This window comes from Psittacula echo (assembly GCF_963264785.1).
Source record: "Psittacula echo genome assembly, chromosome: Z".
NCBI lineage: Eukaryota > Metazoa > Chordata > Aves > Psittaciformes > Psittacidae > Psittacula > Psittacula echo.
In genome coordinates, this window is record NC_137742.1 from 22261595 (window position 1) to 22277305 (window position 15711).

General features: G+C 37.4%; 1 protein-coding gene across 1 annotated transcript; it reads right to left on the reverse strand.

The window, feature by feature from the left end:
- Positions 1-333: 333 nt before the first annotated feature.
- On the reverse strand, positions 334-12544 carry ELOVL7 (ELOVL fatty acid elongase 7; the record flags this gene model as incomplete). The annotated part of the gene is made up of 7 exons (XM_080638667.1): positions 334-537; positions 1817-1953; positions 4676-4781; positions 6895-6951; positions 7366-7446; positions 9886-10076; positions 12481-12544. 7 exons carry the CDS (start codon positions 12542-12544, stop codon positions 334-336), a joined length of 840 nt encoding a protein of 279 aa, XP_080494793.1.
- Positions 12545-15711: the final 3167 nt, after the last annotated feature.

Consider the following 15711-nt stretch of genomic DNA (forward strand, 5'->3'; position numbering starts at 1 on the left):
CAGTGTTCAAAGTACTCAGTACTCGTCATACACATTTTAGTTTTCCCAGTGAACATTGTTATTTTCAAGCATCTTCTAGAGATCATCTAGTCATTGATTTCTTACACAACAGACATGAACAAGCTGTTGAAAAAATCCTTTAGAGATCCCCACTGCTTTCCTCATCCCCCAAATTCTTAATCCCAAATAACTTATGGTAAAAATACAAATTCTGTTTTGGATGAAAACATACAAAATATACACCATGTAGTGTGTGCACCTAAATATCTCGATTGTCAAGCAGTTTCTACTTTGACGAATACACTTTCTTCATGTTAGAGATGAGAGTGTGTTTCACTGATCTTTGCTGATCCCATTTTTTGCCGTCTTTGGTAGTCGTTTTCCCTTTGTGTAAGCGTGGTACCAGAAGTGGAGAAACAAGACCAAAAACATAGAGCCATATAGCCAGATAATAAACATGAAAATTGGATACTGGTATGGACAATCATCCATGAAGTAGATTTGTCCAATATGGCCTGTAATCAAAATAAACTGGACCTGGAGGAAAGAGGTGAAGAAAATAAATAATTTTAAAATAAATATCAGCCTTGCTATAGAAGCTTAAAGACATTCAGCAGAACTTGCCTACAGAAAAACAGAATGCCCTGGGGGAGAGCTCTTTTTAAAATTGACAGAGATGAACCTTTAAAGCCCCTCTTCCAAATGTTACTCCACTGAAAAACACTTCCATATAGAAAAGAAAGAGAAGTCCTGAGCAAACTCAATTATAAGCAGCACTGAGAAACCCATCCTAGGAGAATGGGAGTCTGCCCTGGCCAGTTCTGAAGACAGGAGATGGGAGATAGTGTTTGACTAGTGGAGAATGGGAGGCTCATTTAGAAAAATTAGCCAGAAAAAACCCACCCAACCAAAAAACACATGAAAAGACAACAATTACAGGATTTCAGAACATGAATTCCCACCTTCCCCACATACTAGCATGTGACACAGAATTCTTCAGGTGCCGAAGAACAATTTAATGGACAATTACAAATAAAAGTTTCCACATGAACTCAAAGTTAATAACCCACTGGTAGTTTTACCAAGACAAAAAGACTGAGCTATAAATATTCAAGCTAAATTGTTCAGTTTCACCTGGTTACATGAACTATTCTATTAACACCAGACCTGGTGCAAGCAGACAGCCATGACTGCTTCTCCCTGCTCCTTTCCCTCCTCCATCAGCATCCTTGCTCAGGCCAAAGTAATTGTTTAGCTGGAAGCTGAATTTTGAAAATTCAGTTATTAAAAAGGCTAGGCATGAAAAAGCACCCAGAGTGGTGACCTTCTGAAAGTGATCTAAGGCTAATAAAACACTTACTGTAATTACTGCAAGGGAGGGTTTTAATGCTCTGAGTTAGAGAGAAGTTCTCTAATCACACATTTTCTATAAAAAGAACAGACACGAAATTCTGAAGAAACACTTCTTTTTCCCATTTGTTACTACTAGCCATATGTAGTCTGTACATTAGTTTTGTTTCCTTGGTGTAAACTATATCCTAATCATTTTCATACAGGCAATGAGTTTTGTAAATATATTTACCAAGCACTGCATACCTGAAGAGCTTATATGTCTAAATCTGTGATTATAGTGAATACTGAAGTCAGCAGATTAAAGTATATGACTGAGGAGAGCTCACTTTTGTTTCACTCAAAATACAATTGTACCAATTGTAAGCTACACACATGAACATAACTAAAGTACAAATGTACTGCATTAATTCTGTGTTAGCTACAATCAGCTTTGAGAGGTGTTTGTATCAAACAAGTTACTCACAAGTTGTATAGTGGTCATGTATTTTTTCCACCACAAATATTTATAATAGGCTGGTCCCAAAGAACAGATTCCATAATATGTGTACATGACAACATGGACAATACAGTTTAGCAGTGCATGAAATGTTCCCAAACCACCTGTAATAAAAACAAACACAGTAGCAGTATTATTGCATCGGGTATTTAAAAAGCTACCTCAGGTCCCAGTACTTTGTTTTGGGGTAGAAAAACCACGTACCACAAACCCTACAAGGTTTGGTTAACCCACAAGGTATTTAACCTGAATTGAGCTGACACCAATTTTGAGGGACCATATCAGTTTCTGAGCATTTCCAAAACAGCAAGAAAGCCAAGGTGACTGAATTATCTGTAAAAGATTTTAGTGGAATTTTTTGTTCTTTCGGTTCACTTTTTATATTGTTTTTTATTAAAACATATACATAATGGAGATTCAGAGAATATAGTAGAAACAGTATTACTCCTGTTTTACACCTTTTTGCTAGACATCACAACAAACTTTGCAGAACTCTAAACAATGACTAATAATTCTTTCTCCAACACAGATTTCCAGATTCCCAGGGAAAGAATCACAATTTCACATAGTAAGTTTTTGGAATCTTGACCTAAGTGAGGATCTCATAAATCCATGATCCACCACAAAAGTATTCTTACAGCAAAAAGGAAATGTAAGACCAAGTAGCCCTATTTATGGCAAACTCATGACTGAAATGGGTAAGATACAAACATTTCGCAAAGCAAGTAAAGAAATACTTTTCCTTTTCCATTGGATCAACTATGGAGTTAAATGATCATGCTCAAAATTGTGCTATTTTAATGAACACAAGAAATTATAGGTAATAATGATCCAATAAGCGGCAGCCAGCAAAATATTTTTGAGAAATATGCACATGAAAATACGGAGCATCAGAAGAAAGCAAGATGACAGAAAAACAGACATTTAGAGAGAGGGAAAATTAAAAAAAAAAAAAAGAAGCCAATTTTCCATTAAGTACCATTCAAGTTAAAAATAAAACATCTTTTGTGATTTTAGTAGCTCACACTAATCTTCCACCTTGATAGACCATAACTCCCCCTGCCGTGATTGCAAACTTTCTTTGAAACTTAGCTATTTATATTTTTAAAAATAATTCAAGTGTTCTTACAATTCAAATATATGTACTTCTTTTGGCTTGCACAGTGAATATTCAGAAGAAAAAACAAATAGTTAAATCAGAACAAAAGGATAGAACACCCAACTAACAGTACAAAAATATGCCACAAAAAGCACCACCATACATAAGCTCCATTTTACAATTTCCTGTTTGATCAGATCAGAGAGAGGAAAAAAAAAATAAAAATAAAAATCTCTAGCCAAACCCATTGTTTTTTTACCAGGTTGAAAATTTGATCAATGCCACCATTTACAAGGACAAATAGTGATGAAACTGAATACAAGATAATCATCAGCAGGACTGAAATTCTTGGAAAGAAAATTAAGGTATCGAACAGAACAATATTTGGAAAGATTAGTGTAAAGACAAGCAATACAGCTGTAGGAACAAACACAGCTCTGCATATATATGAATGACTATTATTAGCAGAGGACAAAATGGTTCTTGCATACTTCGCTGAAAGTATTTGTCAAATTATCATACGGGAAATCTGAACCTGATGCAAAATCAGAAAAGCCTGTAGCTGGTATATATTGATCTGATGTCTAGATAAAAGGCAGAAAGTTAATCACCTATAAATGGAAACTTTTTGAGATTGAGAGGAGGGACCGTTAGTTGCTTGTGCTTTTCTGCGTTTTCCAAACACACTGAACTGTAGGCTGAGAAAACTGCTTACAATTTCATCATTATTGAACTGAAATATCAGTTACTCAGTAACATTTGAAAAAGACATGATCAAAACACCAGCTTCCTATTAACAAAACCTCAATAAATCCAGCAGAAATATATTCTTCTATACACTAGGAAAATCTGCATATAGGATATGTCCAAAAGAGTCCATCTACCAATTCTATGGACTGCTTCCACTTGTTATTTTTGCATTCGTGACAGATCAGATTTAATAAGCAATGGTTCTCTTCATCAATTTGTCACCCATTTTCTGGGTGAAAAAACTCCAACCATTCCAGAGAACATGAGTGAAGAAACACACAAACCCCCTATTTCTCAAGGGCAACTCCAAAAATAAAAACCCACAGCCTCATAGAGATGGATTGCTAAATGACTCTGTCTTTCTCTATTCAGTGCTTATCAGGCTATTCTCACAGCAACCTTTATTTATTAATGGTGCACACTAATATTACAGCATAGGAAGATGTATGCATACACATACAGAGCAGGAAAGGAGAAAGTGAAGGTAAGATGGGAGTAGACAAATACTTTCAATTCAGTACAATTCAAGTAAGTTTCTGTAGTAAGATCCAGAAAAATATTTCTGTGGTTTTGTGAAAGTCAAAGTATAGGATGTAAATATGCCCCAATTACACTACCTGAAGCCAGCAAAAATAGCTACAAAGGGGGACAAATGGCTTTGAAGTCATTTCAACAGTCACCTGGCCTCATATGTCTCCCTTAGCACTTCTGATTTTGCAGTCATATCTCTGCATATGTAAAGTTCTCTTCTGCACCCTTCACCCCCCTAAGAAAAAACAACACTGCACAAAATACTGTCAGATAGGAAAATTGAGTATTCCCCGCCCATTTAAGCAATTATGGCGATCTCAGATGATTCATGAAATACTGCAGACATCGAAATTTTAAAATACCGATGTTTGCAATATTTTTTTTGTCTAGCATAGTTAACTTTTACTATCAGAAGATATGGACAACTTCAACTCTCTCTCCACTACCTGCAGCAAATTTGACTCCAAACCACCAGGTCCATGGCATGATGGAATGATGAAAGACATGCAGGAATGTAACTTGGTTGTTTTTCTTACGCAGCACAAAAAAAATCTGAAACACATTTTTAATGAACAGAATGTTACAGTAGATAATCAAGCTGAACATACTTAGAGAAAACTATGCATTAGTGCTAGCTGCCCACTACTATACATTAAACAATTCTTCACAGTCTTGGGAGAAGAGGAGAAACTGAGTCTCAGGAGATGCAGACTAGTTTCCAAAAGTAATTAAATCTGTATTTAAAATTCAGCTGTGGCATCTCAAAAGCCAGAGCAATGTTTGAAAGCAAATGTTCAAGGTTGAACCACCACTTACGTGTGCAACAGACAGCATAAGATGGACTTGCTTGATTGAGAAGTGTCTAGAAGCATTAGATTTTAAGTCCCCTGAGCTACTAATGCAAGGCCATTTGGGAAAATTAGCCAAAGGCTTAGCACCAGACACAGACAGTAGAAAATATCTAGTTAGAAAAATAGAACTTTTTTATGAACACTGACTTGGTTATCCTTGGAAAAAGGCAAAGTTGAACTGAATATATAAACATCTTCTTAGTTATATTGATGGGACACATTTTAAAGGACAAACATTGAGGGAAGTGTAAAAGGAAGACAGGGCAAGAAAACTGTGTATAAAATCAGGTCATGCAAAGGGTAGTATCAGACGGCAAGCAAATAAATACAGAAGAAAAGAAGTCTGGTGTGCCAGGAAAAACATTTGGGAAGAGCTGACTTAAATACAGCTAAGAAATTATTTTTGCAATAAACCCAAAAAGCTGCTGAGAAAAAAGTACCTGATTGGGTAGATTCAAACAAAACAAATTAAAAAAAACAAACCAAACTTCAGACCCAGGACTAATTAAAAAGGAGCAGTCTAACCAGTGGGTAGTAAAGGCAAACAGAGGACTAAACTTGTCAAGCTCTTCCAGTTTTAGCATTCCTGGCCTTTCCATTATCATTCCATTTGGCTCAGTCAGTAAGATCTTCCAGCGCTGAATCATGAGTATTTGCACATGAAAGTTAGATGGCTAACTTTGCTCACAGGATGTATAACATCCTAACTGCTCATGAGCCAGCTCCTGAATCACCACCGCTGTGCTCCACAGAAATTAAATCAGAGCTGATTCCAACCCTCTGAAGCTGGCTTGAGAGTAGCTAAGCCAACCCTATTACAGAATCACAGAAGACTTAGGGTTGGAAAGGACCTCAAGATCATCTAGTTCCAACCCCCCTGCCATGGGCAGGGACACCTCACACTAAACCATGCCACCCAAGGCTCTGTCCAACCTGGCCTTGAACACAGCCAGGGATGGAGCATTCACAATTTCCCTGGGCAACCCACTCCAGTGCCTCACCACCCTCACAGTAAAGAATTTCTTCCTTATATCCAATCTAAACTTCACCTGTTTAAGTTTGAACCCGTTACCCCTTGTCCTATCACTACAGTCCCTGATGAATAGTCCCTCCCCAGCATCCTTGTAGGCCCCCTTCAGATACTGGAAGGCTGCTATGAGGTCTCCACGCAGTCTTCTCTTCTCCAGGCTGAACAGCCCCAACTATTAGGTGTTGGTCTAAGGAAGAGGGGAAGCAGATGCTTGCTGGTGGCAAGTGAGGTCTGCAGACTGCTTCAATGCATTGCTGCTCAGACTTTAAAAACGGGTTAGAGTGCCAGCCTGACACCAAACACATCTACAGTCATGACCTCCAAGATATACACGGGAATTTAGAGCAGGTATGTATGGCAAATTTATGAGGAATCCAGCGCTGCTGATGCAAATATCCTGAATGTGGAAGATAAAATCTGAAGATGACATGGGAAAGATTCACCATGATCAGCTGTTCTTTTATCTGCAGTGTTGAGACAGCACTGCCATAGCGCAACAGGTTAGTGTACTTGGCTGTTAAACAGACAAGTTATCATGGCTCTCTAAGTTTTTAAAGGTGAGTTTTATTATTAACAATTTTGCTGACAATCAATAAATGACAGTGTAATGGGACAATAAGATGAGAAGAGACAGTAAGGGTAAACACCTTGACAGTATTCCACTAATTGAAGATTGAAGTGCTAAATAAAAATCAGGTTATGGTCTTCAGTCCCCAACAGCACCTGTCCTTCTACTGCGAAGAGGAAACATCAATACTTCTTTTATTAGGCTACAAATACTTACAGTGTCCAATAATTCAATGAACTTGGAAAAGTAGTAAAGCCAGCAAGTTCGTACCATCTGCAAGAGTAAAAGCCAAAAATAGTTAAATCGTAAGAGTCATAAATAAAAATAAGCAGCCGCATAAAAAAATAAAGGAAAGTATATAAAGAAAAGTAGTGGGATGAGTAAGTGGTGTCACAAGGTATGCATTAAATATTTAAATACACAGTTTGTTTGGTTTTTCTTTAAAAACATAAAACATTTAATCCTGAAGGAATTTTAAAACCAGGAGGAGCAAGCCAACAAATACATTGCCTTTTTCTTTCTATGAAACAATCAACCCCTCCAGTTAATTCACATGCTCCACGTTATGCAAGAGGCTATTTCCATTTAGTGCATGCCACTCTACTGCAGTGCATTTAGTTGTACAAAAACCATTTCTAAACATAAAGTCAGTGTAGCATAACAATTAAGCTTTGTTTGGCAACTTACTCTCAGAGCTGTAGGTGACCTCGAGTAGTCAACAATATCACACCGGAATGAGTACCCTGTGGCCCAACCTGACATAAGAAACTGGAGCAAAGAAAATGGAAAAAAATTGAAAATTTCATTACTTTAGGATTAGTTTTGCAATCATTAAGCAGAAGGAGAAAGCAATATTAAAAACTTGTTGAATTCACAGCCGTGTCAGTCACCTACCTCTGTGTGGGCTAGCTACCCACTAATCCTTTGCTGTTACAAATTAATGGATTTCTAACTCCAGGACCACACCTATAGACAAGAACTTCCCTCCTACACCTATAATTTCAGCACTAGTAACTGAACAGGAGAAACAGCTGCATTTCAAAACCAGTGTTTTTTAACTTACTGTGTAAATCAAACCACAAAAACAATAGTTTTGATAGTTTTTGAAAATTGCTATGACAGTCAACCACCTTAATACCAAAAAGAAACTAGCAGGCATCTTAATACTGTAAGAAAACCAGCACAACAGAAAAATACGGCTTGATATTATGAAAGACAAGGAACTGCGTATTTTGTATCATAGTTCTAAAATTTTCCTTAGTTAAACAGCATGATTTATTTAGTCTTTCACTGATGTAAGCAATGAGAAGCTAGGGGTTTACAATCAAGAGCATATGCATGACCAAAGGACTGTCTGTAACAAATACAATTTAATCTTTTCTCTTGGAATAAATTAAAGCTTGGCATCCACTAGGGCTACTCTATCTTCTATCCATTCATAAAGTGTTTCTCATCCATTGATCATCATCGTCCACTCATGCATGATAGCGGGGAGGTTCAGCTCTCTTAACAGATGGAGGGGTTTAGTCCATTTAACTTCCTAGAAGAATCAGTTGCTTAAATAAAACAAGATTTGAAACACCACCCGGACAGCACAATACTAAAGCACCCACCAAATGGCTCAGTTCCAAAGAGGGAAAGAATCAGCTTTTTGCCGAGCACCAGACAATAGCAGAAATTCAATCCGTCAACACTCTATCCCTGCATTCTTTCATGAAATGGTAACATGGAAGTCTGTACAGCAGACTAATTGAATTCTGTGTCACTACCAGATACTAACAGAAGCTTAATATTATTTTTTGTTTCTGAAGGTTATACCAAAACCAACCTGGCACCAAATCACAAAAGTCCAGTGATTTTTCAAAACAAAGTCTGAAGAGCAAACATGTACATCTTGCCTACCAACTTCCCCAAAACAACCATGACACAAAGCAGCTGCTGCTGCACTGTCTTTAAAGTGCTGTTAAAAGAAATGTCACACAGTTCATTGTTGAATCATGATGAAATTTATGCAAATTGAGCTAACAGAAAGGTATCCTGCCAATTTGGTGCAATCTGACAACATTTCATTACTAGTTTGCCAAATCTGAAATAGCCACAAAGCCATATTTAACACAAAGAGGGTAAGTACTAGCATAGTGATGCTTCATCAAATAAATATATGAGACTATCATTCACACTATTCCTAAATAGCTGCACTTTAAAAACCAACCAACCAAAAAAAATGCCGATCAAAAAAAACCCCAACCAAAACACCAACAACCAGCCAAAAAAACAACCAACAAAAAAAATAAACCCCCAAATATCCACCCACAAACACCAAAACAAAAGAACCCAAACAACCACCAAAAAGCCCAACCCAATCAAGCAGAAAACTCAACAGACATGAGCTATCTTAAGGATTAAAGTTGCAAATTAAAGATTCTACCTAAGGTGTACCTTCAGTCTATACCAAGGATTTCTAAGTCATTCAATCCATAATACAATACAACTCATCAGGCTTTCCAAAGTCTAGCATTTTGCTTCAGCAATGAACTACAGCAAATCTCAACATTCCTTTTTAGAAAAAAGCATTTGCTATATTTGGGGTAGGGAAAAATTAATGCTAAAGACTTTCATGGTTTGGGTTTTGGGGAAAGGGGTGTTGTTCTTTTGGGTTTTGTTTGGTTTGGGGTTTTTTTCTTGTTTGTTTTGGTGGGGGTTTGGATTTTTTTATTTGGGGAGTTGTTTGGTTGTTTTGGTTTGTTTTTTACAATGAAGATTAGATTTTGTTCATTTCTGTCATTTAAAGGCAGATCCATCTGAAGATTATTTGATAATAAATATACCCTATACAGTGTTTGAAAAATCAGTGTTGATTATTACATGGTAGGACAGAAATAGTTACAACAGACTAAGGAAAACAGTCTGCTTTACCTACTACAGCCCAGGGAAATTAAGTAAGTTATGAGAATTTTTAATTTTGTAAATTACATATAATGACACATAAGATACTTTATAATCTTTCCTTCTTGGTATGACTTATTCCCTTTTTTCAAGTATCATCTGAACTAGTCTAGTATACTGTTTGGAGGAATATAATTACAGCAATCAGAATAATAGCTTTTTGAGAAGTGCAGAGTGGGAATTTTGTTAATAAATCTAAGAGAAGTTAGTAGTTAGCAACACAAACCATACAAATACATTACAAATAAAAGTAATACTTACTTCGTAAGTCATATATAGAGAGAGGGCCACCACACTAAAATTATAAAACACCATTATCTGCCTCAGTTCAAAAGGTTTTTTATTTTCCATGATTCTGGGTCCCAAAGAAGTGACAAAATAAATGTAGGTTACAATAATAAAGGTTGTTGGAAAAGGTGAAGACATGAGTGGCCAGCCTTCCAGCCTTGGATCTATAGGAGGGGAAGAAGGAAAAAAAAGACAAAAATCAGATCTTTCCAGTACTTGCTAAACCCTAAAACAGCTACAGAAAGGTAACTAATTCTTAACAGCTTTTTATTTTCACTGATCATGTTTTTTTATTGTCACTAATCATGTTTCAGAGTCCATTCATCTCAAATCCATACTGACTGGATAACAAGATTTAGCACCTGTAGGATTCAACACTTCTCTGCATCAATTCTTCACACACAGTGAGCAGAAGAAACAGAATCATGAGTGGCACAACTAGGGCTCTCCATGAAAATGCCATGCTTTCACACATGAACGAGGCTTAGAGGGCAGCATAAGAAGGCAGCGTACAAGCAGATCACTGAGGCTGCTTTTCCATGTGAGATTTCATTCTTCTAGAAAATCATGAATCTTATTTCATGGGTTCAAGTCACAGGGAGCAGCCACGCTTTTCAAGATCCTTGAGCTTTATAAGCCGTATGATGTTAAAAATAGTAAGGAAAAGGATTTTAAACTTAAAAAACCTTATGTCCCATAAATTGGTATTCATAGTATTTGAGGCTTTATGCCTATTCAGTTCAGACACGTCACCACTTTACAGCACCATAAACCACGCACTTTCATATTACAAGCCTCCAAACAGCAAAAATGTTGCCAGCTTCTGTCCAGTTATCCCAGACAGAAGTATTGCAGAGTCTTCTTCCTATGCGCACTCTGCTCCCTCTCCCTGCAGCTGAAGCTGGCAGGCTCTCCTAAGCTTCACCACAATACTAATGCAGCCTTCTGTGGCCCATCGCTGGGTCCCAGCTCACCAAAGACTTGCATATTTCTCCATAAGCAGGAGAACAGATATGTGCTTCATGTACCTTTTTTTTTTTTTAAACACATATATATTAGTTTTAATTTTTTAAAAAAACCTGACTTTTGGAATATTAGTTTCTGAATTACCCCAAACTTAACTAATCATAGAATGGTTTGGGTTTGAAGGACCTTCAACGGTCATCTGGTCAAACCCCCAATGATTCAGTAAACTGCTACTTTCATGGTTTGTAGCTGTATTTTGGAGGTGAAATTATACCACTGCAATTTTTTGTTAAGTGCTTAATTCACAACCAAATGTCTGAAGTCTGTGATTTTTCAAGCTATAGCACTCAAGGAACAGATTACCCAAGACACCTTCTGATTTTGTTTACAGCCACTGCAAGCTTTAAAACAGGTTGAGGGAGAAAACACATATTATAATGCTGCTCACAGCCTGTCATGTGCCCAGTGATGCTGCCCACAGACCAACAAGGATTGTGAAACACATCACTAGGCTCCTGTATGTGTTGAACTGCAAGAGAATCACCAGCTCGTCACAACTGACTGCTTTTTTTCTGCATCCCCCCCTTGCACTGGTATTACCAAAATTTTCCCACTGCTCTTCCCAGCTTGGTCCTGACAAAACAACATTCCCCCACTAACAGTATGCCATGAAAAGCCAAACAGAAGCACTGGTAGGCAGGAGGACAAGGAACTCAAATTCTGAAGTCATGTACACTGAAGCAGAAATGCTCCATCACCCGACTCCATCCCAATCCACTTCACCCCAGGAGTCATACTGACAAAACTCCCTTCTCGCTTGTATGCTGTGGTTCTGCAGAACAGGACAAATGGTTCTCAGCTACACTGGAAAACATAAATTTGTAATTTTATTGATCAAACCTTAACTGCTTCTCAGGTTTTCCCCAGGAGTCAGGTAATCCCTGTCACTATGTGCCTACCACAGTGAGGAACATGCCTCTTCTACTGTGACAGATGGGTCTTAACCCCAGACTTGAGATCATCATCATCATCTTTTGGCAAGTATTCAGAACTACAGAACAACAACATTAAACCACGTTTCATACCTGTTACCAGCTGCAATAAGAGACTAACATTTTCAAAACAGAACTGTGTCAGAGGTAATTACTGTGAGGATTAATTTTTGAGATACTGTGACTTAGGAAGGTTTTTATTTCTTTTTACTTAGCAAAAGCAAAATACCACACACCTAGCTCAACCAAGTGAAAAACACCATTATTTGGTAATGAAGAAGAATTAAACCTTTGCACTCAGAAGCACAGAAAAAATGTAAATTGTACAATTCAGGTAAGCCAGAAATTATTACAGAAGAATCACTGTCTGCACTTAATTCAGTCTAAGGTTAAACCCACAAACTTGATGGGTTTTGAGGTTTTTTTCTTTTTTAAAACACACAAAGTAGTCTGTTCTTCATAGTTCAAAATGTCAATAGGTAACTTGGCAATTCCTAGAAATACAGGAAGACAAAGGTACTTTAAGTTGATAAGCAGTATACCTGGAATAGCTACACATTGCTATTCAGAATTATTGAAAGTTAATAAGTTTAAGATTTAAATGACTCACCGGCATCTTTAATCCATTCATCATACAGTAGTACAGCCTTTGATGTCAGATTGCTGAAGGCCATTTTCACTTGATTAAGATTTTATGATGCTGCCTGCAGGAAAACCAACCAAAACCAGAAATATGGATTTTCTTTTTTTATTATTCATAAAATAAAGGTCAATAAAGTGTTTTGGAAAGGATATTCAGAAAACAGAAAGGAAAAAAATATAGAGGGTCAACAGAGCACCATATGTGAAATACAGATCAGGGAGCTTTTACTGACCATATCACACTATGCTTAGGGCTAATTTATAGCTGAGTTGTTATGCACAACAATATGACTTTGTAATATCTACATACCAAACAAGATGGTTCCGCGCTATGAAGTGTTATCTCAAGAAACCATGCTGTGGTTAACCATTACAGTTAAGGGGTAAGTATAAAGAGCAGCTGCTTAAGTTAAGTTTTATTACCATCTCCACTTGACAGACCAAGTCACTGTTATGCAATGAAGTTCAGCTTTCCAACATTTAGTGTTGAAAATTTTAATTTTTCTAACCAAGAAGTATTTCTAAGCTAGGCGGGAAGAAAGAAAGGTGCCAATATGTCTGCATACTCCTTTTAAATACAATAATTAGCTATGCTACAATTTGCATGCAAATCACACCCTGATGAATCAACTGTTTCCACACCAGGATCATGAAGTGTCATAGTACCACCGGTAATATCATTAACTCACGAGAATTATCCAGCATATCCAGTTTGCCTGCAGCACCACCTACATACGTAAAACTTTTCAGAGAAATATGCTTATATGAATGCTGATTTTTCCTCCAAAATCAAATACTAATCAGCCCTGCCCTTGCTTCATTCTGCCTAGAAAATACTTTTCAAAAATCCCAACACATTTGAAAGGTGTCTCTCCTATTCCCACTCACGATCCCACTTTGCCATATGATTTCCCTCTATACCCCTGTGTAATCCTCACACTATTCAGTCACAACTTTGTTAGTCCAGCCTGTAGCATAGCACACCTTAATAACCAGCTCCTTTGCTCAGGCTGCCCTTCTGCATCTCCTTCAGACTAAGGCAGATGGAGGTTTGGAGAACCAGTTCTACCCTCATGATGGTAATGCATCTCTCCTCATATCTCCCCATTGTCACCTTCTTATTTATCCTTACCTTAACACTCCCGAAAAACAATTTCACCCTTATCTCCATGTCTATAAGCACCTTCCTGTTCACTGCCACTTCACAGGAGTTTTTAGGTGCCTCAAAAGTACACAAGACCCACCCTTCATCACAAGATGCAACACAGACAAGCTTCCCTTCATTAGAGTTCATCTGACCTACCTTTTCCAAGTTCTCACTTTGCCACCCACTAGTTCTCCTGCTTGCACCTCTGTTCTGTGTGTCTGATGAACATCTGAAACGACCATCAATTTTGTGTTCAAAAACTATTCCCTCTCTTAGTCTGTTTAAAGTTCACATTTTCCAGAAACACCATCCTGCAGCATCAGCATTCCCCAACTCAATGTCAATGCCTTTATGCTGACTATTTTCACATGCCCTATGTTTATATTACAATGTTTGCTACAAAGCTCTATATTTATGAAGGTGCTGACAAAATAAGAAGCAGCATGGGATATCCTTTTCCTTTTCTAATGGAAACGTAAGTGGCCCTCTTCCTTTTGGGACCAGCAATCACATGACAGAAAAGATTTTACGGTTAAAGACAAATTAAAAATATCCCTGCCACTTTGCTCCATAAACCAAACTATAAATTACATCAAGCATATGTAAAACCAATCCTGTTTTGTACACAAGTATTTCAGACTGCCCAACTATGACAGCCAGGCATCTCAGCTGTAACTGGTGCTGGGGGAAGTGTTACAAAAAACTGTACTTTGTAAATACTTATTTCAATAATTACATTGATTTCAAAAAGTTATCTTTAAAATCCAGTATTCTTCCCATTTCAGTCTCATGAGAACAGTCTATCAAGAGACAAGACATGGCAAATAGAAGGTACCTTGTTCAGGAGTTAGGACAATATTCTACCAAAGTCTACAGACACCTTGTGCACAGCATGGCTCAATATTTATTAAATATATTCACTGAATGCCAATATTACATTATATTTAATCAATTCTTCAATAAAGAAAGTAATTCACTGATTTCACTGCCACTCAGTTTTTTCACTCTCATCTGATGATGTTACTGGAACTCAGTCAGACCAGCTGGCTCAACATGCTGACCAAAACCTAAACAAAAGTAGTAACCTACTGCTTCAAAACATGCTTCCAAAAATTCAGAAAATTCTGTGTGAATGCTGGCTCAGTAAGAATTGCCATTTATTATAAGCTTGGGGCATTGATTGACTTTTTCTCCCTTTCCCTCTCATCCTGAAAACTGCAACCTCATAAATAGACAAATCTTTACATTTATCACTTGACTTGTTGACATCATTTTATTTTTGCATTAGGAGTCCGATAAATGTTCTGTCAGTGTTTAAACAGAAACTCTTATGACTGCAAGGCATTGCAACCTAATGAAAGCCTTTTATCTGGAATCAGACTACTTCCAACAGATTGCTTCTGCTTCTAGTAGAAAGGCAGCAGGTGAAAATAGCAAATCCTCATGTTTCCCAGCCCCTGCCATGCTGATGGAGAGGCATTTGTCCCACCTCCCCTGACTCCAGCATTTGCAGTTCTTCCCCCTTTAAAATGTTTCACAAGAGCTAAGACATCCTTCAAGGCTCTCAGCCTTTAAGGTTTCTTTTCTGTTCATAACCAAGCAAGGAAGCTCCGCAGTAGATGCTAAATTTTTCTGGAAGTTTCTGCAGTTTAGTTACTATCCTAGAAAGAACAATGCACCAGTCAGAAAGCAGCCACAGCCTCAACACAAAGACATACTGACTGATCAATTACCCTGAATCTGAAGGTAAACAAACTACAATAAGTTAAAACTATTTTAAGAGTAGGAGTAATGCCTGCCAGAAACACAGTGCTGTTCTGAACTCTTCTACAGCTAAAAGATTCATTTTAAATCAACTTTCATATATAACACTACTACTTTGCTTTCAATGTGCTTTACAATTCTACTTATTTTCTTAATTAGGTACCTAGTTTTCCCTTGGAAGCCCATTTCTGTGAACAAATGTTTGCATTACTGTTAGCATTTCAGGATCCTTTGTTAACTACCTACAAGTAGGGTTGATGGCAGTGCGGAAAGTATTATAATATATAT